This window comes from Delphinus delphis, chromosome 1 (genome assembly GCF_949987515.2).
Source record: "Delphinus delphis chromosome 1, mDelDel1.2, whole genome shotgun sequence".
Classification (NCBI taxonomy): Eukaryota; Metazoa; Chordata; class Mammalia; order Artiodactyla; family Delphinidae; genus Delphinus; species Delphinus delphis.
The window spans coordinates 94,906,023-94,929,325 of NC_082683.1; the positions used below are offsets into that span (position 1 = coordinate 94,906,023).

At 39.7% G+C, this 23,303-nt stretch overlaps 1 protein-coding gene across 3 annotated transcripts in view; it reads left to right on the forward strand.

Annotated features, from left to right (window-relative positions):
- The window catches only part of EEIG2 (EEIG family member 2), a 150,544-nt gene that overhangs the window by 79,264 nt on the left and 47,977 nt on the right, over positions 1-23,303 (forward strand). For 2 of the 3 annotated variants that reach the window (XM_069541244.1, XM_060026458.1), the window contains exons 6-10: positions 13,231-13,334; positions 16,644-16,739; positions 16,865-17,054; positions 17,154-17,281; positions 18,088-18,157. In XM_069541244.1, the coding sequence (XP_069397345.1) occupies positions 13,231-13,334; positions 16,644-16,739; positions 16,865-17,054; positions 17,154-17,281; positions 18,088-18,157 (588 nt within the window). Of the gene's footprint in view, positions 1-13,230; positions 13,335-16,643; positions 16,740-16,864; positions 17,055-17,153; positions 17,282-18,087; positions 18,158-19,016; positions 19,324-23,303 lie in introns of those variants that run through there. The other variant, XM_060026449.1, reaches the window with a different exon arrangement.

Consider the following 23,303-nt stretch of genomic DNA (forward strand, 5'->3'; position numbering starts at 1 on the left):
ATGTTATTGAGGCATAGAGGAGAGTCCTTAACTACTCTTCCTTGAAAGCCAGGGAAGTCTTCACTGAGGGGGTGACACTGAGCTAAGTTTTAAAGGATGAATAGGAAATCACTAAGCAGGGGAGGTGGGTAGAGACATTCCAGGAAGAGAGAACAGCTTGCACACGTTTATAGCATTGTTACAGGGCATGGAGAGACTATTTATGAAATACCATGTAGGTAGTAGTGTCATTTTAGGAGGTCATTTTTCACATACTCTTAACATTACATGAAATTAAAATAATCCCATCCCTTTCATTCTGAAATTGAACTACATTAAACAATTTCTGATAAGAGATATGAAAACATTTTCAGAACAAAAGGGATAATAGAATAAAAAAGTGGCACGTGATAGGCACTCAGTGATTATTTATTCAACAATTTGAAATTCTCCTAGTAGCTGTTAGGAGATTTCTCCTAATAGCTGTTAGGAGATTAGGAGATTTCTCCTAATAGCTGTTAGGAGATATTTCCTAATAGATGTTAGGAGATTTCAAATTGTAAATTTGCTAAAATTTTAGATCCTAAATTTGCCTTAATATCAGTCCCTGTGGTTAATGAATTTTCTCCATAATGCTTAGTTGCCCCAGTGTTAGATCAGTTTGTACAGATGGCTGAAATTATCAAGGGTTGGGGTTCTTCAGATTTTTTGAGACTGCGGAATGAGTAGCTCCAAACTGAAGGTATTGCTCAGAGTGATATGGCTGTGAAGTCAGGCTGGACAGGGAAGAGCGAAGCCAGAGGGAGACTGATGGAGAGGGAGAAAGGGAAGAGGCCACACGGGGGGAGTTCTGAAGGGCTGGAAAACAGGTCTAAGAGGTAGATGGTTGGAGACACTGTAATCAGGCCAGCTGTGAAAGGAAAAACAAAAGGTAGTGGCATTAGAAAGATAAGTAGGGTGGTTCCCTGGCCGTCCAGTGGTTAGAACTGGGTGCTTTCACTACTGTGGCCCCGGCTTCAATCCCCGGTCACAGAACTAAGATCCCACAAGCCATGCGGCATGGCCAAAAAAGTAAAACTAAGAATTTAGACAGGCAGGAATGCATCGCCATCAGTGATTAGTGACTGAGACTACAGACTCCATTCTTTGTAAGTGTATTTCCTTTACATGTTAGTATTTCTTATAGAATATTGAATGCAGGAGGTTTTTCACCAGCTGTTTGACATTGTTTAAAAATATGCATTTTGGTAATTGAAGAGGTAAGTCTAGGCCAGACTGAAAAGGGCCTTGTATTTGCCATTCTGAGGACTTTGAGCTTTATCCCATAGGAAGCTATTGAAGCATTTTTTTGTTTGTTTGTTTGTTTTTTGACATCTTTATTGGAGCATAATTTCTTTACAATGTTGTGTTAGTTTCTGCTATATAACAAAGTAAATCAGCTATATGTATACATATATATATCCCCATATCCCCTACCTCTTGTGTTTCCCTCCCACCCTCCCTATCCCTCCCCTCTAGGTAGTCACAAAGCACCGAGCTGATCTCCCTGTGCTATGCGGCTGCTTCCCACTAGCTATCTATTTTACATGTGGTAGTGTATATATGTCCATTCCACTCTCTCACTTCGTCCCAGCTTACCCTTCCCCATCCCTGTGTCCTCAGGTCCATTCTCTAAGTCTGCGTCTTTATTCCTGTCCTGCCCCTAGGTTCATCAGAACCTTTTTTTTTTTTTTTAAGATTCCATATATATGTGTTAGCATACGGTATTTGTTTTTCTCTTTCTTTCTTCACTCTGTATGACAGACTCTAGGTCCATCCACCTCACTACAAATAGTTCAATTTCATTTCTCTTTATGGCTGAGTAATATTCCATTGTATATATGTGCCACATCTTCTTTATCCATTCATCTGTTGATGGACACTTAGGTTGCTCCCATGTCCTGGCTATTGTAAATAGTGCTGCAGTGAACATTGTGGTACATGTCTCTCTTTGAATTATGGTTTTCTCAGGGTATATGCCCATTAGTGGGATTGCTGGGTCATATGGTAGTTGTATTTTTAGTTTTTTAAGGAACCTCCCTACTCTTCTCCATAGTGGCTGTATCAATTTACATTCCCACCAACAGTGCAGTAGGGTTCCCTTTCCTCCACACCCTCTACAGCATTTACTGTTTGTAGATTTTTTGATGATGGCCATTCTGACTGATGTGAGTTGATACCTCATTGTGGTTTTCATTAGCATTTCTCTAACGATCAGTGATGTTGAGCATCCTTTCATGTGTTTGTTGGCAATCTGTATATCTTCTTTGGAGGAATGTCTGTTTAGGTCTTCTGCCCATTTTTGGATTGGGTTGTTTGTTTTTTTGATATTGGGCTGGATAAGCTGCTTGTATATTATGGAGATTAATACTTTATCAGTTACTTCATTTACAAATACTTTCTCCCATTCTGAGGGTTGTCTTTTCATCTTGTTTATGTTTTCCTTTGCTGTGCAAAAGCTTTTAGGTTGTATTAGGTCCCAGTTGTTTATTTTTGTTTTTATTTCCATTTCTCTAGGAGGTGGGTCAAAAAGGATCTTGCTGTGATTTATGTCATAGAGTGTTCTGCCTATGTTTTCCTCTAAGAGTTTTATAGTGTCTGACCTTACATTTAGGTCTTTCATCCATTTTCAGCTTATTTTTGTGTATGGTGTTAGGGAGTGTTCTAATTTCATTCTTTTACATTTAGCTGTCCAGTTTTCCCATTACCACGTACTGAAGAGGTTGTCTTTTCTCCATTGTGTATTCTTGCCTCCTTTATCAAAGCTAAGGTGACCATATGTGCATGAGTTTATCTCTGGGCTTTCTATTCTGTTCCACTGATCTATATTTCTGTTTTTGTGCCAGTACCATACTGTCTTGATTACTGTAGCTTTGTAGTATAGTCTGAAATCAGGGAACCTGATTCCTCCAGCTCCGTTTTTCTTTCTCAGGGTTGCTTTGGCTATTTGGGGTCCTTAGTATTTCCATACAAATTGTGCAAGTTTTTGTTCTAGTTCGCGAAAAATGCCATTGGTAGTTTGATAGGGATTGCATTGAATCTTTAGATTGCTTTGGGTAGTATAGTGTTTTTCACAATGTTTATTCTTCCAGTCCAAGAACATGGTATATCTCTCCATCTGTTTGTATCATCTTTAATTTCTTTCATCAGTATCTTATAGTTTTCTACATGCAGGTCTTTTGTCTCCTTAGGTAGGTTTATTCCTAGGTATTTTATTCTTTTTGTTGCAATGGTAAATGGGAGTGTTTCCTTAATTTCTCTTTCAGATTTTTCATCATTCATGTATAGGAATGCAAGAGATTTCTGTGCATTAATTTTGTATCCTGCTACTTTACCAAATTCATTGATTAGCTCTAGTAGTTTTCTGGTATCATCTTCAGCATTCTCTATGTATAGTATTATGTCATCTGCAAACAGGGACAGTTTTACTTCTTCTTTTCCGATGTGGATTCCTTTTATTTCTTTTTCTTCTCTGATTGCTATGGCCAAAACTTCCAAAACCATGTTGAATAATAGTGGTGAGAGTAGGCAGCCTTGTCTTGTTCCTGATCTTAGATGAAATGGTTTCAGTTTTTCACCATTGAGAACAATGTTGGCTGTGGGTTTGTCATATATGGCCTTTATTATGTTGAGGTAGGTTCCCTCTATGCCTACTTTCTGGAGAGTTTTTATCATAAATGAGTGTTAAATTTTGTCAAAAGCTTTTCCTGAATCAATTGAGATTATCATATGTTTTTTATCCTTCAGTTTGTTAATATGGTGTATTGATTGCTTTGCATATATTGAAGAATCCTTGCATTCCTAGGATAAACCCCACTTGATTATGGGGTATGATCCTTTTAATGTGCTGTTGGATTCTGTTTGCTAGTATTTTGTTGAGGATTTTTGCATCTGTGTTCATCAGTGATATTGGCCTGGAATTTTCTTTTTTTGTGACATCTTTGTCTCGTTTGGGTATCAGGGTGATTGTGGTCTCATAGAATGAGTTTGGGAGTGTTCCTCCCTCTGCTGTATTTTGGAAGAGTTTGAGAAGGAAAGGTGTTAGCTCTTCTCTAAGTGTTTGATAGAATTTGCCTGTGAAGCCATCTGGTCCTGGGCTTTTGTTTCTTGGAAGATTTTTAATCACAGTTTCAATTTCAGTGCTTGTGATTGGTCTTTTAATTTTTTCTGTTTCTTCCTGGTTCAGTCTCGGAAGGTTGGACTTTTCTAAGAATTTGTCCATTTCTTCCAGGTTGTCCATTTTATTGGCATATAGTCGCTTGTAGTAATCTCTCATGATCCTTTGTATTTCTGCAGTCTCAGTTGTTACTTCTCCTTTTCCATTTCTAGTTCTATTGATTTGAGTCTTCTCCCGTTTTTTCTTGATGAGTCTGGCTAATGGTTTATTATTTTTGTCTATCTTCTCAAAGAACAATCTTTCAGTTTTATTGATGTTTGCTATTGTTTCCTTCATATCTTTTTCATTTATTTCTCATCTGATCTTTATGATTTCCTTCCTTCTGCTAACATTGGAGTTTTCTTGTTCTTCTTTCTCTAATTTCTTTAGGTGTAAGGTTAGGTTGTTTATTTGAGATTTTTGTTGTTTCTTGAAGTAGGATTGTTTTGCTCTAAATTTCCCTCTTAGGACTGCTATTGCTGCATCCCATAGGTTTTGGGTTGTCGTGTCTCCATTGTCATTTTTTTTTAGGTATTTTTTGGTTTCCTCTTTGATTTCTTCAGTAATTTCTTGGTTATTTAGTAGCATGTTATTTAGCCTCCATGTATTTGTAATTTTTTACATTTTTTTTTCTTGTAATTGATATCTAGTGTCTAGTCTCATAGTGCTGTGGTTGGAAAAGTTACTTGATATGATTTCAGTTTACTTAAATTTACTGAGGTTTGATTTGTGACTCAGGATTTGATCTATCCTGGAGAATGTTCATGAGCACTTGAGAAGAAAGTGTATTCTGTTGTCTTTGGATGTAATGTCCTATAAATATCAATGAAGTCCATCTTGTTTAATGTGTCATTTAAAGCTTGTGTTTCCTTATTTATTTTCATTTTGATGTTCTGTCCATTGATGATAGTGAGGTGTTAAAGTCCCCTTCTATGATTGTGTTACTGTCGATTTCCCCTTTTATGACTGTTAGCATTTGCCTTCTGTATTGAGGTGCTCCTATGTTGGGTGCATAAATATTTACAATTGTTATATCTTCTTCTTGGATTGATCCCTTGATCATTATGTAGTGTCCTTCTTTGTCTCTTGTAATAGTCTTTATTTTAAAGTCTATTTTGTCTGATATGAAAATTGCTACTCCAGCTTTCTTTTGATTTCTATTTGCATAGAATATCTTTTTCCATCCCCTCACTTTCAGTCTGTATGTGTCCCTAGGTCTGAAGTGGGACTCTTTTAGACAGCATATATATTGGTCTTGTTTTTGTATCCATTCCACCAGGCTGTGTCTTTTGGTTGGAGCATTTAATCCATTTACAGTTAAGGTAGTTATCAATATGTATCTTCCTATATCCATTTCTTAATTGTTTTGGGTTTGTTATTGTAGGTCTTTTCCTTCTCTTGTGTTTCCTGCCTAGAGAAGTTCCTTTAGCATTTGTTGTAAAGCTGGTTTGGTGGTGCTGAATTCTCTTAACTTTTGCTTGTCTGTAAAGGTTTTAATTTTTCTGTTGAATCTGAATGAGATCCTTGCTGGGTAATCTTGGTTTCATCACTTTATTTTTTTAACATCTTTATTGAAGTGTAATTGCTTTACAATGGTGTGTTAGTTTCTGCTATATAACAAAGTGAATCAGCTGTACATATACATATATCCCCATATCCCCTCACTTATATGTCTCCCTCCCACTCTCCCTATTCTACCCCTCTAGGTGGACACAAAGAACCGAGCTGATCTCCTTGTGCTATGCAGCTGCTTCCCACTAGCTATCTGTTTTACATTTGGTAGTGTATATATGTCCATGCCACTCTCTCACTTCGTCCCAGCTTACCTTTCCCCTTCCCCGTATCCTCAGGTCCATTCTCTAAGTCTGTGTCTTTATTCCTGTCCTGCCCCTAGGTTCTTCAGAACACTTTTTTTTTTTTAGATTCCATATATATGTGTTAGCCTTCGGTATTTGTTTTTCTCTTTCTGACTTACTTCACTCTCTATGACAGTCTCTAGGTCCATCCACCTCACTACAAATAACTCAATTTCGTTTCTTTTTATGGCTGAGTAATATTCCATTGTATATATGTGCCAGATCTGATTTATCCATTCGTCTGTCGATGGACACTTAGGTTGCTTCCATGTCCTGACTGTTATAAATAGAGCTGCAGTGAACATTGTGGGTCATGACTCCTTTGAATTATGATTTTCTCAGAGTATATGCCCAGTAGTGGGATTGCTGGGTCGTATGGTAGTTTTATTGTTAGATTTCTAAGGAACCTCCATACTGTTCCTCATAGTGCCCTTTCATCACTTTAAATGTGTCCTGCCACTCCCTTCTGGCTTGCAGAGTTTCTGCTGAAAGATCAGCTGTTAACCTTATGGGGATTCCCTTGTATGTTATTTGTTGCTTTTCCCTTGCTGCTTTTAATATTTTTTCTTTGTATTTAATTTTTGATAGTTTAATTATTATATGTCTTGGCATGTTTCTCCTTGCAGTTATCCTGTATGGAACTCTCTGCACTTCCTGGACTTGATTGACTATTTCCTTTCCTATGTTAGGAAAATTTTCAACTATAATCTCTTCAAATAGTTTCTCAGACCCTTTCCTTTTCTCTTGTTCTTCTGGGACGCCTATAAATCAAATGTTGGAGCATTTAATTTGTCCCAGTGGTCTCTGAGACTGTCCTCAGTTCTTTTCATTCTTTTTTCTTTATTCTGCTGTGCAGTAGTTATTTCCACTATTTTATCTTCCAGGTCACTTTTCTGTTCTGCTGTCTCAGTTATTCTGCTATTGATTCCTTCTAGTGAATTTTTAATTTCATTTATTGCGTGGTTCATCACTGTTTGTTTGCTCTTTAGTTCTTCTAGGTCCTTGTTAAACGTTTCTGGTGTTTATTCTATTTCCAAGATTTTGGATCATCTTTACTATCATTACTCTGAATTCTTTTCCAGGTAGACTGCCTATTTCCTCTTCATTTGTTTGGTCTGGTGGGTTTTTATCTTGCTCCTTCATCTGCTGTGTGTTTTTCTGTCTTCTCATTTTCTTTACCTTACTGTGTTTGGGGTTTCCTTTTCGCAGGCTGCAGGTTCGTAGTTCCTTTTGTTTTTGGTCTCTGCCCCCAGTGGGTGAGGTTGATTTAGTGAGTTGTGTAAGCTTCCTGGTGGAGGGGACTGGTGCCTGTATTCTGGTAGGTGGGTCTGCATCTTGTCTTTCTGGAAGGCAGGGCCACGTCTGGTGGTGTGTTTTCTGATGTCTGTGAACTTAGTATGATTTTAGGCAGCCTCTCTGCTAATGGGTGGGGTTGTGTTCCTGTCTTGCTAGTTGATTTGCATGGGACATCCAGCACTGGAACTTGCCGGTCATTGGGTGGAGCTGGGTCTTAGCATTGAGACAGAGATCTTTGGGAGAGCTCTCACTGATTGATATTACATGGGGCTGGGAGGTCTCTGGTGATCCAATATCCTGAACTCGGCTCTCCCACCTCAGAGGCTCAGGCCTGACACCAAGGCGGAACACCAAGACCCTGTCAGCCACACGGCTCAGAAGAAAGGGAGAAAAAAAGAAAGAAAAGAAAATTATTAAAATAAAAGTATTTTTAAAATAATAATAATGAAAAAAAAGAAAGAGCAACCAAACCAATAAACAAATCCACCAATGATAACAAACACTGAAAACTCTAGTAAGATAAACATAAAAATCAGTCGCAGACAGCAGACCCCAAATCTACAGTTGCTCCCAAAGTCCACTGCCTCAATTTTGGGATGGTTCGTTGTCTATTAAGGTTTGATGCAGGGTGCATCACGTTGATTGTGGGGATTTAATCTGCTGCTCCTGAGGCTGCTGGGGGAGATTTCCCCTTCTCTTCTTTGTTCACACAGCTCCTGGGGTTCAGCTTTGGTTTTGGCCCCACCTCTGTGTGTAGGCCGCCCTCGGGCATCTGTTCCAGCCCAGACAGGATGGGGTTAAAGGAGCAGCTGATTAGGGGGCTCTGGCTCACTCATGCTGGGGGGAGGGAGACTTATGGTAGTTATAATTGGAATGCGGGGCGAGCTTGTGGAGGCAGAGGCGGGTATGATGTTTCAGCAGCCTGAGGTGCGCCTTGTGTTCTCCCAGGGAACTTGTCCCTGGATCACAGGTTCCTGGCAGTGGCGTGTTGCACAGGCTTCTGGGGGCGGGGTGGGGGTGGATAGTGACCTGCGCTTGCACACAGGCTTCTTGGTGGCTGCAGCAGCAGCATTAGCATTTCATGCTTGTCTCTGGTGTCCGAGCTGATAGCCGTGGCTTACGCCCGTCTCTGAAGCTCATTTAGGCGGTGCTCTGCCTTCTGTGGGCAGACAGGGAAGGAATCCCCTCTCCTCGTGCACCCTGAAACAATGGCCTCTTGCCTCTTCTGCAGGTCCAGACTTTTTCCCAGACTCCCTCCCGGCTAGCTGTGGTGCACTAGCCCCCTTCAGGCTGTGTTCACGCAGCCAACCCCAGTCCTCTCCCGGGATCTGACCTCCAAAGCCCAAGCCTCAGCTCCCAGCCCCCTCCCGTCCCAGCAGGTGAGCAGACAAGCCTCTCAGGCTGGTGAGTGCTGGTCGGCACCGGTCCTCTGTGCGGGAATCTCTCCGCTTTGCCCTCCGCAGCCCTGTTGCTGCGCTCTCCTCCGTGGCGCTGAAGCTTTCCCCCTCTGCCACCCGCAGTCTCCACCCACGAAGGGGCTTCCTAGTGTGTGGAAACTTTTCTTCCTTCACAGCTCCTTCCCACTGGTGCAGGACCCGTCCCTATTCTTTTGTCTCTGTTTTTTCTTTTTTCTTTTGCCCTACCCAGTACGTGGGGAGTTTCTTGCCTTTGGGGAGGTCTGAGGTCTTCAGCCTTCAGTAGGTGTTCTGTAGGAGTTGTTCCACATGTAGATGTATTTCTGATGTATTTGTGGGGAGGAAGGTGATCTCCATGTCTTACTCCTCTGCCATCTTTAAGGTCCCCTACTATTGAAGTGTTTTAAATCAGACAGTAATATGTTCATATGCACATTCACAAAGACCACAGTAAGAGTAGCATGGAATAGAGGTAGGCAGACTACCTGGGAGACGCTTGCACTCATCCAGGTACAAAGGCCAAACTCAATTAATTGGTGGAGGCAGAGAAGAGATCATGAATAGGAAAAATATTAAGAGAGAGGGCTTCGCTGGTGGCACAGCGAAGAGTCTGGTTGAGAGTCTGCCTGCCGATGCAGGGGACACGGGTTCGTGCCCTGGTCCGGGATGATCCCACATGCCGTGGAGTGGCTGGGCCCATGAGCCATGGCCGCTGAGCCTGTGCTCCGCAACGGGAGAGGCCACAACAGTGAGAGGCCTGCGTACCACAAAAAAAAAAAAAAAAAAAAATGTTAAGAGAGAATCTGCGGGGTGTGGAAATTGATTGGATATGAAGAAAAGTGAATAGGAAGGAGACAGAGGCAATATCTAGAATTCTAGTTTTGGTGACTTTTTTTTTTTTTTGGTGGTCCATGCCATGTGGCTTGCAGGGCCGTGGCAGTGAAAGCGTGAAATCCTAACCACTAGGCCACCAGGGAACTCCTTTTTTTTTTTATCGAAGTATAATTGATTTACAATATTGTGTTAGTTTCAGGTATACAGCAGAGTGCTTCAGTTATTTTCCATTATAGGTTATTATTAGATATTGTATATAATTCCCTGTGCTATACAATAAATTCTTGATGCTTATCTATTTAATGTATAGTAGTTTGTGTCTGTTAATCCCATACTCCTAATTTATCCCTCCCTTTCCCCTTTGATAACCATAAATTTGTTTTCTATGTCTGTGAGTCTCTTTCTGTTTTGTATATAGATTCATTATATTATTTTTTTGACTCCACATTTAAATGATATAATGTTAGTCTTTGTCTGACTTACTTCACTAAGTGTAATATTCTCCAAGTTCATCCATGTTGCTGCATATGGCAGTATTTCATTTTTATGGCTGAGTAATTTTCCATTTTATATATATATATATATATATATATATATATATATATATATATATGTATATATATATATATGTATATGTATATGTACACCATGTCTTCTTAAGCCAGTCATCTGTTGATGGGCACTTGGGTTGTTCCCATGTCTTGGCTATTGTATAGTGCTACTATGAACTTTGGGGTGCTTATTAAGTCAGAGAATGTTTTGCCTATGTTCTCTTCTAGGAGTTTTATGGCATCATGTCTTATATTTAGGTCTTTAAACCATTTTGAGTTTATTTTTGTGTATGGTGTGAGGCAGTATTCTAATTTCATTGATTACATGTAGCTGTCCAGCTTTCCCAACACCACTTGTTGAAGGGACTGCCTTTTTTCCATCATATGTTGTTGTCTCCTTTGTCATAGGTTAATTGACTATAAGTGTGTGGGTTTATTTCTGGGCTCTCCATTCTGTTCCATTTAATCTGTATATCTGTTTTTGTGCCAGTACCACACTGTTTTGATTACTGTAGCTTTGCAGTATAGTCTGAAGTCTGGAAGGGTTATGCCTCCACCTTTGTTCTTTTTTCACAGTATCACTTTGGCAATTCTGGGTCTTTGTGGTTCCATATAAATTTTAGGAGCATTTGTTCTGGTTCTGTGGAAAATGTCATGGGTGGGACTTCCCTGGTGGTGCAGTGGTTAAGAATCTGCTTTCCAATGCAGGGGACATAGGTTCTAACCCTGGTCCAGGAATATCCCACATGCTGCAGAGCAACTAAGCCCATGCAGCACAGCCACTGAGCCTGTGCTCTAGAGCCTGCGAGCCACAACTGCTGAGCCCGTGCCACAACTACTGAAGCCCACACACCTAGAGCCCATGCTCTGCAACAAGAGAAGCCACTGCAATGAGAAGCCTGCACACCGCAACAAAGAGTAGCCCCTGCTAACCACAACTACAGAAAGCCTGTGCACAGCAATGAAGACCCAATGCAGAAAAGGGAACCCTCTTGCACTGTTGGTGGGAATATAAATTGATACAGCCACTATGGAGAACAGTATGGAGGTTCCTTAAAAAACTAAAAATAGAACTGCCATATGACCCAGCAATCCCACTACTGGGCATATACCCAGAGAAACTCATAATTCAAAAAGACACATGCACCCCAATGTTCATTGCAGCACTATTTGCAATAGCCAGGTCATGGAAGCAAACTGTCGACAGACAAATGGATAAAGAAGATGTGGTACATATATACAGTGGAATATTATTCAGCCATAAAAAGGAACGAAATTGGGTCATTTGTAGAGACATGGATGGACCTAGAGACTGTCATACGGAGTGAAGTAAGTCAGAAAGAGAAAAACAAATATATATTAACGCATATATGTGGAATCTAGAAAAATGTCACAGATGAACTGGTTTGCAAGGCAGAAATAGAGACACAGATGTAGAGAACAGACATATGGACACCAAGCGGGGAAAGCAGGGTGGGTGGTGGTGGGATGAAATGGGAAATTGGGATTGACATATCTACACTAATATGTATAAAATAGGTAACTAATAAGAACCTACTGTATAAAATAAATAAAATAAAATTCAAAAAAATTAATTAACTTTTTAAAAAATCCATTTAAAAAAAGAAAGAAAATGTCATTGGTATTTTGATAGGGCTTGCTTTAAATCTGTAGATCACTTTGGGTAGCATGGCCATCTTAACAATATTCTTCCAATCCAGGGGCATGGGATGTCTTTCCATTTCTTTGAATCATCTTCAGTTTCCTTTATCAGTGTTTATAGTTTTCAGCATGTAAGTCGTTCACCTCTTTGGTTAAATTTATTCCTAGGGTTGTTTTTATTGTTTTTCTTTTTAGCCAGTTTTAAACGGGATTTTTCTTCACTTTCTCTTTCCTGTATTTCATTGTTAGTGTAAAGAAATGCAACTGATTTCTGTATATTAATCTTGTATCCTGCTACCTTTGAATTCACTTATTTGTTCTAATAGTTTTTGTGTGGAGACAGAGGCAGTATCTAGGATTCTAGTTTTGGTGACTTTTGGATTATAATGGCATTCACAGAGAAGAGGAATATAGGAAGAAAACAGATTTGGGGAAAGAGTATGAGTTTAGTTGGACAAAAACTTGCAGGATAAATATCCTGCATATTCCAGTAGGATATGTAGTTTTGAAATTTAGGAGACCCTGGGATAGGAATAATCTATCAATTAAATAGGTTTAATGGCAGTCTTAAATGTCTATATTCCCAAGGACCTGACTAGCCTGAATTGAACTAATACAGTAAGATTTTAAGAATTGCCGCATAATGGATCAACTTCATGATCCCCCTTCAATCGCCTTCCTGTTTTATTTCAGGTGACCAAGGGATAGTCTCTAGGAAGGTGTGATTTTCCTCTCAGTAACCAACTCAAAAGATTAAGGATGTCCTCTTAAAAAAAAAAAAAAAAGTTCTTAGAACTCAATCTTGCCCCTCCCTGCTTCACACCTTCTACGTGGAGATGGGAGCTTTGAATGAGCCAGTGAAAATCTATCCATCATCTACTCCCAGAGAATCCAGCCCAAAATATCAAATCTAAACAACTGGGGCTCTTTATATACTCTCCCTGGGGCAGGTGGACTGTTTACAGGGAAGAAGGAAGAAGATAAAATCATGGATAATTTAAGTTAATGGAGCCAACAAGAGATCTTAGGCACCGGAGCTGGAGGCATGAGGTATCCCCTCCAGCCTCCGCTGCCAAGGGGCTTGTGCCGCCACCTCCGTCTCACAGAAACATCCCTGCCTGGCCTGAGAGTAGAGCTGACAAAGCGCCCTCCACCGACACTGCTGAGAACATACCTCCTCTCTTTTCCCAAAGCAGTGCCCTTTCTGGTCTCACTTTTTTTGTTGTGTAAAAACCCATTTTTCCCCAGTGAATTTTATTCAGGTTTTGAGGATGTTCATACATTATTTGTTGATTTTTGTCACTTTCATCCTCAAGGAGGCAACATCACCTGGCACCTTACTAAGGCTGTGTAGTAACTACGCAACCAATCTCTTAACAATATTTCAAACTTTCAGATTCACCAGAAATCAAGTTCTGACCCTTAGAAATGTTTATTTACAGGCCTCCTTCTACATCAACGTCTATACCAATTGCTGGTGAATCTGAATCTCTGGAAGAAGATAGAAAAGGTGGAGAGACTCTCAAAATTCATCTTGGGATAGCAGGTATGGATGTGTCGCTTACTGGTTTTTCAGTTTGTAAGAAACAGTACTACCCTAAAAGTATCCCAAAGTCCCTCCCAGATTTAAAATTCTGTGGGTATATATAACTTGAAATGGGCCAATAATTATCAGCAGTTTCAATTGTGCAATTTTTGTTTAAGCCAATGCTTCATTTCGTCTAAAGGGTGTGTTATCCTCTGACCAATTAAAAGCTAAATGTTGCAGTGACACTCCCACCCCCACCATTGTATGCCTGTACTCCCCACAGAAATGACAGGACACGACAGGATTGTTCCCGTTCCACATGCCCAGCAGCTTCTGCCAGTCATCTCTCAGGTGGTGCTTCTCTTCCATGAATCACATACCCTCTTTCACTGGTTCCCAAACATTAGTGCACATCAGAATCACCTGGTGGCTTGTTAAACCATAGATTGCTGACACTGCAGCCAGAGGTTTTGATTAAGTACATCTAGGTTGGGGCCTGAAAGCTGCATGACTAAGTTCCCAGGTGATGCTGCTGTTCCTGCTGCTGGGCCCAGGCCACACCCTGGGGGCCACTTCTCCAGGCAAACACCCAGTCATAGGCTGCTCCCCGAGCTAAAAGCAGGTGGGGGAATGTCAAGTTGGCTGGGGAAAAAGCATTTATGAGCTTCCTTTTTTCTCCCACGCCATGTGACCAGGGTTATTATTTGAAAGAATGAAAAGAAAGGTGTAGTGTTGTGGTTAACATTTTCACCACTTTTCAGATTGCAAAGATAAGATTTCTTATGCGTAATAAGGATTCTCAAATTTCCTGATTTGGGATCAGTGAATCCTTTGTGTACTTTTAACTCTTGCATTAGCTCCTTGTCTTCAGTATTTAAATATTATGAATTCTTTCTCATGTTGGAAACCAAACACTCATTAGCCCTACATCCTTCTCCATGTACTGCTCTCCCACAGGCTCGCACTCTCCTTCCCCCACCATCCCCCGCCCTCTTTCTCTCAGACTCAGGGGAGCAAGTTATAGCCAAAATTCTAGGAAGAATATACTGCCCATTTATTCCTAAACTCATGTGTGGTCTGGCTTCTGCCGTCTCCTGATGATGTCTCCCAGAACATGACTGTCAAATCCTGTGGGCATTTTTTCTGCTCTCATCTGAATAAATTGGCCATTTATTCTTTCTGGAAGCTTTCTCTTGCCTTGGCTCCCACCTCTTTTCTCTGGCTTCTCAGAGGCTTCTTTATCTTCTTCCACCTTCCTGTTAAAATATCGATACTGTCCAGGATTTGGTTCCCTCCACTCACTTTCCCTGGGTGCTGGCATCCGTACCTGGGATTTAACTATCACATAAATGTAAATGTGATCATGTAAATATGAGTTAATATGTTTGATTTACAAATTCATGTTGCCTCCAGGCCTCCGTCCTGACCACAGGCACATATTTCCAAATGCTTTTTGGAAAGGTCCACTTTATGTCACATTAGACTGAAACCCACCTGTTTATCTTTTTTTCTCAGCAAGCTTCTAAGTTCTTCATGATCAGGTCTTAATTTTTCTTTGTATCAACAGCATAATGGCCAGGGACACAGTAGAAATTCCATGAATAGTGGATGGGTGTCCTCAGGTGTCTCAAATTCCACATACCCAGCACGTCGTCTTCCTAACTCTTCCCCCTGTATTTTCTGTTGCAGTTATCCTGGCACACACTTCTAGTTAGTAATTAAGTACTGTCATTTGTGTCTGCTCAACATATCTCAGCTGAATTATTATGAAAATCTTCACTCCTTCACCCCCTGTTCATCCTGCTGCCAAAGTGATCTTCCCAAAATGTCAGTCTGGTCAAGCCACACCCTTTCTTAAAGCCATTGAATTATTTCCTTCCTTAAACTCATAGGAGAAGGTCCTTCATTAGCAGGCATCTGCTCATCTCTCTCTTTCCTTCAGTCATCTACACCACTACCCTATATGCCAACTTTACCAAACTGTTAGCTTTCCTACAGACAAGGCATGCTTTTCCCTGCCTAGTCTAGCCGAGAAATTCCTATGCATTGTTAAAGACCTGGAGTTAACCTCCTCTATGAGGTTGTTCCTTCATTACCAAGTAGTGTTCAATGCATTTGTCCTTTGGAGCTCTTGATAGCTTCTTTTTGGTGCTTGTATTTTGGTACTTGCCACGTTGTATTATAACTGCTTCTACTCTAAACTGTGAAGCATATATTTTGTCTTATTTATTTTGTACCCCTATATCTTGTACAGTATTGGGCACTGACCTGGTAAGAGCTTAATAAATATTTATTGAATGAATACATTTTGAAAACCAATAAATAAATGGATGGATTAAGATCTGAGCCAATGCTAGGCGTAAAGTATATAACTCTTGATATGAACCAACTCTTTTAGTTCAGAATTTGCTGTAGCCAAACATTTGGGCTTAGGACCACTGTCAAGCAGGACTAGGGATGCTGGTTTGGATTTGTACCTTACAGTCTGTCCAGAAATGAGAAACCCTTTGCAGAAGGGCCAGGTCGCTCCAGTAGCTTACTTATTTGGCAGCATTCGTTGGCCCATCTGTGTTCAATATCATTTATAGAACTGCTGCTATAATTGCTGTGTTACTCAGTTGGTTTCCTTTTGCCTCTAAGTGAAAAACAGTTCTAGTTTCCAAATATTTCACCCTAATGAAAATGGTCACCCTTCTGCATTCTGTGGAAGAAGCCTAGTTCTGGAAATACATAATTGGCATCTGGAATATGCACATTATTAGGAAAATAATAGAAATAGCTTTGACACTGCTTTTTTTGTACATTGACTTTGAAACTGAATACTATAATCAATTTCTGAAGAACCTTATTCTCAGTGCTACATCACACGCTGTGTTGATTTAAACCACAGACATTTGTCCAAATTATAGCCTAGCACCAGCATCACTAACACAAAAGTAACAAAGTGTCTACTGTCGTGATGGATCTGGGGAAAGATTTCCTCAAAAACCACCCAAAAACCTGGCAATTTTGTGAGAATTTATAAAAATCCATCTGACTCCTTTTTATAAGAGAAATACTAAATATAAAAACTGAAATAGTTTTATTTAAGGTAGAGTGCTATTAAATCTTATGGAAAGTACTATAGCACTTCAGTAAACTGAGGTATTTAAGTTCTTTGCACAGTATTTCTTGCAGCACAGTTGTTTACATTGTACTGATTTAAAGGGATTTCTTTCACTCTGTAACTTGATAATGAACTTAGTTTCTAAAATACGTAGATTAGAATACAAATTGACCATTGACTTGTTGACAGTAATAGTAACATTATGTTATGACATATTGCAGATCTCTCAGCAAAGAGTGCCTCTGTTCCAGATGAACTTGGTGCCTGTGGACATTCTAGAACATCAAGCTATGCAAGCCAGCAGTCGAAAGTATCAGGTAGAGGCTAAGAGTGAAGTTGAATTGCTCTGAAGGGACTTGGAATTGCTATGGTGCGGGAGGAGAATGTTTGGTTGCAGTGTGTTTGATACTAGTGTTACATCCACAGTGATTTTCTCTGACAGGGTATAGCTCTTGCCACTCCCGGTCATCTAGTTTCTCTGAGTTCTGCCACAGGAGAAATACCTCAGTGGGAAGTACATCAACAGGAATTGAAAGTATTCTAGAGCCATGTGATGAAATTGAGCAAAAGATAGCTGGACCAAGTCTTGATACAGCTGATAAAGAAGATACAGCTTCGGAAACACTCAACAGGTATCATTTTGGTCTCAGTTTAAATGGAAAAAAGAAAAAAAAAACACTTTTTTTTCATAACATAATAAAAAAGGAAATTTTTTAAAATTATTTTCAAAGATGCCCAGTGAAACAAGATTCTGTAGAATCTCAGCTGAAGCGAGTTGATGACACCAGAGTGGATGCAGATGATATTGTGGAGAAAATATTACAAAGTCAAGACTTCAGCCTAGATTCCAGTGCAGAAGGTGTGTAGATAACCATTAAGTATATATGGATGTATGTGACCCGGGTTTGTATAATCAATGTGGTCAGCAGTAAAGAGTCAGTACATTATGATACTGAGTGTTTGGTATTTGTAAAATAAATTTCACACCCATAAAAATCTGAAGATAACTTTTTAGTTCTTGGATAGTTTAGTTTAATGGATATTAAATTTGGAAAAGAATTAACTTTAGTTTAAAAATATCAATTTTAAAGAAAGCTTTTATTGTATTTTTTAACTATGCATCAATGTCTGCCATGATTATATACCTTATGACAGATATCTACATCTGCTTTGTCATAACTGGGCATGAGTACCTCAAGTCACTATTGCAATTTGGAAGGTTAGGTGGTGATCTTAAAATGATAGTGAGTAACAGAATGCCTCATTCCCTCCTTAGCATTTTCACTGAAACTGAAAATTTACGTGCCACCAATTTGAAAGTTATAATTATTCATGCTGGTGTGAATAGAGAGCAGTTAACAATGGACTTAGTTTCATTATGTAACTGGTTGTAAAGAAAAATAATTAAACCCTGCTTGAGGAAGTTTGTAGGAACAGCTGTCTTCTTTACTGGGCTTTAAGAAAAATAGCTTTAAGAAAGTTAACAAGAAGTAACTATTAGGATATCTTTTAAACTGCCTGTTTTAAAACATGTATGTAGTTCTTTTTTTAAGTTTTTATTTCTTTAACAAAACTGAATGTAAAATGTGAATTTATTATAATATGAATATTATTTGACAATCTAATAATTGTACCTATAACAAATATTGTAAATGTATATTGCAGAAGAAGGACTGAGGTTATTTGTGGGTCCTGGGGGAAGTACAACCTTTGGCAGTCATCATCTTCCAAACAGGTATGTAGTCCAAAGAGTATCTCACTGAAATAAAGAATAGACTGACTTTTTCTTTTAAATGCTCGTGAGTAGAAGATGAAGGTTACAAAGTTTGTATTAGATTGAGGCTAGAAAGCACAATATTAGTAGTTCCATGAGAAGAATTACAGCTCTTAGTGTAGCTCTTAGTTTTCCTTATCCTGAGTATGTTTGAAATTGTATTTTATAAGTTTATTTGTTGATTTCCTTAGATGTGTTTTTAGAATGTGTTAGTAGAGAACTGGTAGAGCACTGGGCAAGCTGCAGTATACAAAGGACATTTAGAAAAGAGTTCTTAGTCTGATATCTTACAGCAAAGCAAAATCATATTTTCAATCAGTGATCTTGTCTGTTATGAGCAGTTACACAACCACTCAGTAGCAGACACTGATATTAATCTTTTCTGTACTCTCTTTTCTGCGCCCCACTAGAGCCTAACATACATATTAAGAAAAATAAGTTTGGAAAACTAATTTTCATGTTGGTAGTTATTTAGATTCAGATGAAGAAAAGGCACCTGCCAAACTTAGCATTCTGGTTCCCAGCACTGCAGCAGATGATAGTGAGCACAGATGCTGAGGACACCTTAGAAATTCTGATCACTCCACTGCTTCCCCACAGCCTGATCCCTGTGCACCCAGTACCCAGTATTTCTATGGAGTATTTATGTAGAATTCCAGCACAACGACAGTCTAAGTCAGAGTTGCAGGGGGAGGGAGCCCCCTTGGTCCAAGACAGTTATTTTATTCTCTAATGCTCAAAACCAGAAAGAATGTTTAATTCATTTCTTCTACCAACACTCATTTTATTGAGTACCTCCTATGCGTCCATCACATTGCAGGGCCCAAAGGATACAAAGGAGCAAACACCTACATCAGCAACTAACTACCTTCAGATGTGATAGGTGGGAATAAAACTGTGCTGTGGAGGATAGAGGAGTCACACAATTTAGACCTTTTGTAACTTTCATTTACTTATGCACTTATTAAATTCAGTAACAATTTATTGGGCCAACTTGTGGTTAAGGGTGCAAAGAAGAAAGACCCAGCTCTTACCCTCAGCTAGATTATAGTCTAGCATGTGAGTTTGGAAAACTACAGCCCGTGGGCCCTGTTGGCTCACTGCCTATTTCTGTAAACAAAGTTTTATTGGAATACAGCCCACCTGTTTACGTATTGTCTACACATATTGTCTGAATTGGCTTCTTTGTGCTACAGTAGGAGCCATGAGCAGTATAACAGAGACTATGTGGCCCTCCTAAGATATTTGTTATCTGACCCTTTCTAGCAGGTGAGATAGACAGGCTAAATTTTATAGTAGTATGATAAATTCTGTAACACAGAGAAGTAGAGGAAACTGAGGTGGCACCTTACTCAGACAGAGAAAAGTTGACACTCGAAGAGGGTCTTTGGGAGAATAAAAGATAAGTGAGCGGTTACGAAGGGGTATGTGGAAGACAGATATTCCTGGTAGTAGGGACAAATAGAAGGAACTTAACAGGCATAATAATTATAATATATAATTATATAGTAGTGAATATATAATAATTATAGGCAATACTTATTGAACTTTTATTAGTTATGTGCTGAGCACCATGTGTATGTTTCATTCAATTCTCACCTCTTTCAACACTATTATTAGTTTTTTAAAAGAGGAAGCAAAGATAAAAAGAGGTTAAGGAAGTTTACCCAAGGAAGGCCTTAAAGCTAGTAAGTGTTAAAACCAAGGTCATACCCATGTCTCTTGAGACTAAAGCCCATTCATTGTACTTAATCATTTTATCTTACTGGTTTATGAATAGTATCACCTACTTAGAGGATGCCCATAAACAGGTTTTTCTAAGGAGGTGGGGCATGTGAAATGGAGTTGTGGGACATGAGGCTGGGAAGTATCTTGAAGACAGGTTGTAAAGAGCCTCCGTCCCCATAACAAAATGTTTACCCTTGTGTACACTGGGGAGCCATTGGTCATTCTTCAGCAGGGAACTGACCTATCAGATTGGCATTTTAGAAAAGTAACTGGCCATAATTTTGAAGGTAGATAGGAGCAGGGAAAGACTAGTAGCAGGGAACTAGGTAGAAGAATGACATTTATAAGGACAATGATATGTATGGTAGAGAAAATGTGTTTTTGAGTTAAAGAGACAGGTTTACATCTTAACCAGACCACTTTGGGAGTAAATCATTTAACTTCAGTTGAACTGAACTCTATTAAAAATGTGATCATATGCCTACTTCCTGGAGTTGTTATAAAGTATAAATGACATGATATACTCAGTAAGCCCTAGCTATTATTATTTTAGGTGGAGAAACAGCAAAAGCTACAGTTCCAACCAAAAGGAACCAAAATAATAAACGCATGGGCTATCTCATTAGACTACTCAGGGTCCAGTCATAGCTCTTCCACTATTGACTTTACAGTGTTAGTAAGCTCTCTGTAAGCCTCATTTTCCTCACCTGTAAAATGGGAATGGTAAATAAGTTCTGTAACTCATAGGATTTTTGTGAGGGTTAGGTTTAGATCACTTATGTAAAGTTACTTAGCACAGTACCTGGCACATAAAAGGTTCTCAATATATGCTAGCTATTTGTGTTGTTACTCAGAGAAAAGAAAGATAATTTCTAGTTGAGACAGAATCTAGAACCTAGGATATAAGGGCATTTATGTAGTTACGAATTCTGGCTCCCGTCCTCCTTCCAAATGAATGTTAAAAAAAATCACCCAATACGTGAAAGCCTAAAGGGACAATTAGGGGTTGAAGTAGATTCATATTACATGCTGAAGAATGTCAGAAACAATGTGTCATGGTGAAAGGACGATGGGCCATGGAGTCAGATATGGGTTCTGTTCCTGGCTTAGCCGTAATTACCCAGCTTAGCCATGATCTTGACATACTGCATCTCTCACTTGCTACCAAAAAGACAGATGCATCCCTGGGAGAACAACACACGCTCTGGAGTGGGCTGCCTGTGTTCAGTCCCAAGCTCCACCATTTATTAGCTGTGTGTCTTTGGTAAGTTACTTCACTTCTCTCTGCATCAGTGTCCTCACCTGTAAAATAGTGATGATAATAGAACCCACCTCATAAGAGTTAATAGTGTTAAAATTAAACGAGGGAAGACATGGTAATGCTTAGGACAAAATCTGGTATGCAGTAAACACTCAAGTACTTTATATATACTAATTAAAGGTCTGTCTTTCAGAGTTCTTATGGCAGTTAATTTGAACTGTCCAGCAAGTACTTGTACACATAGGCTCTCCATAAATAGTGGGTATTCATCAGAGAAGCTAATGTGTTAGTGTTAGACCCATCATGTAAGATAAACTAGTAGCACAGGATGAAACAAGAATCATTTACCTAGGGCACAGAAGAGGCACAAGAACCACAGTTCCAAAAGGGAACCTGTGAGATTGAAGAGAACAGGGCAACAAGTGATAGAGACTTGGGGAGGACTGTTTGCAGTAATCCATTTTAAGTCTAGTGGATGCAGCCTGGCCAGCTCAGGGCTGCTTACAGAACCCTGCATGTACCTCCTTGCTTGCCTTTGGGACATTTAATTTCTGACAAGTAGTCTGCTTTCATTTCTACTTTTGTTCCTCTGTGATTTATCTTTCATCTCTGACTGCTTTTAAGCTTTTCTCTTTAACTCTGGTTTTTAGCAGTTTGCTTATGATGTGCCTTGGCGTGTTTTTCTTTGTGTTTATTCTGCTTAGGGTTCATTGAGCTTTTCTTGAATCTGTGGGTTTAAAATTTTCATCAAAATTGGAAATTCTGCAGCCATTATTTTTCTCCACTCCTTCTGGTACCCCGGACTTACAAATTGTAGCTCCTGCATCCCTGAGCTCTGACCTGAGTCCTCCACTGATAGAGACCACCTAGCTGTATCTGGGTCCTCCCTCCCTGTGCTGTAGGCTGGGAGGGTCCAGAAGGAGATGGCTTTAGGCAGCAAGCTGAGGCAGTTTGTCTGGCTTTTCTTTCTTTCTTTCCCTTATCTCAGGGCCAGTCCCATGCTGCCTGTTGTCCAGTGTGTGAAAACTGTTGTTTCATATAGTCTATCCAGTTTTCTAGTTATTTGAAGCAGGAGCGAAAGTCTGGTTCCTGTCACTCCATCACTGCCCGAAGCAGAACCATTTTAGGGCATCTAAAAGCCTATGTGCAGTGGTGCTCACCAAGGCTCCTTCAAATTCTGATTATCTGCAGCTGTGAAAGAGTGTTCATTGGTATTCTGTTGAGGATGTTCCTATTTCTTCTTTAGAATGAATCTGTAAGAACAGAAGTCTCTGAGCAATCAACTGAGAATTCCAATTCAGTCCTGGTGGACTAGTAACTACTACCTTACTTCCATTTTTTAGAATTTCCCCTTAAAATTCCATTAAGGGCAGAGACCAGTCATGGTGGTTGCTTCTGGTCTTACTGATCTCTGGCATACTCAGAGTGAAATGTCAGGTAGTAGTCCCTGGCATCTTGACAAATGAGGAGATAGGCGCCTGGTGATAACTTTAAGCAGTAATACCCTCCCACCATGCAATACCACTTTAGCTTTCCTTCTTATCACTCAGGAGGGGTCAGTGAAAGGGTAGAATGATCCTCATCCAAAAATAAATCCAGCTCCCTCAAAAAGACACTGTGTTTATAGGCTCATAGAAAACCTTTATCAGGGGAGTTCGGGGTTTTTTTTCGGTTTGGTTTGGTGGTTTTTTTGTTTGGTTGGTTGGTTGGTTTTTTTTGCCGTGCTGCAAGGCTTGCAGGATATTAGTTCCACAACCAGGGATTGAAATTGAACCCGCGCCCTTGGCAGTGAAAGCACGGAGTCCTAACCACTGGAGTGCCAGGAAATTCCCAGTTTGGATGTTTTGGGCACTACCTGCCCTGGACTCCTTACATGGTGTACTGCAATAAACGCTGCACTTTCCTTCAACACCAGAAAAACAAAAACAAAAACCTTATCCTCCCAGACCAAGAAACAATAGACGGAACATGTGTTCATTCCATTATAACGTAAGGCCAAGGTGCCAGGTGAATCAACAATAGAAAAAAAAAAACCTATTGTTGAGGTCTTTACTTAATTTAAGTATTTCTAAGTACTTTATTCACAAAGCTTGCAAATTTTAAGTCTTTTAGTATTCT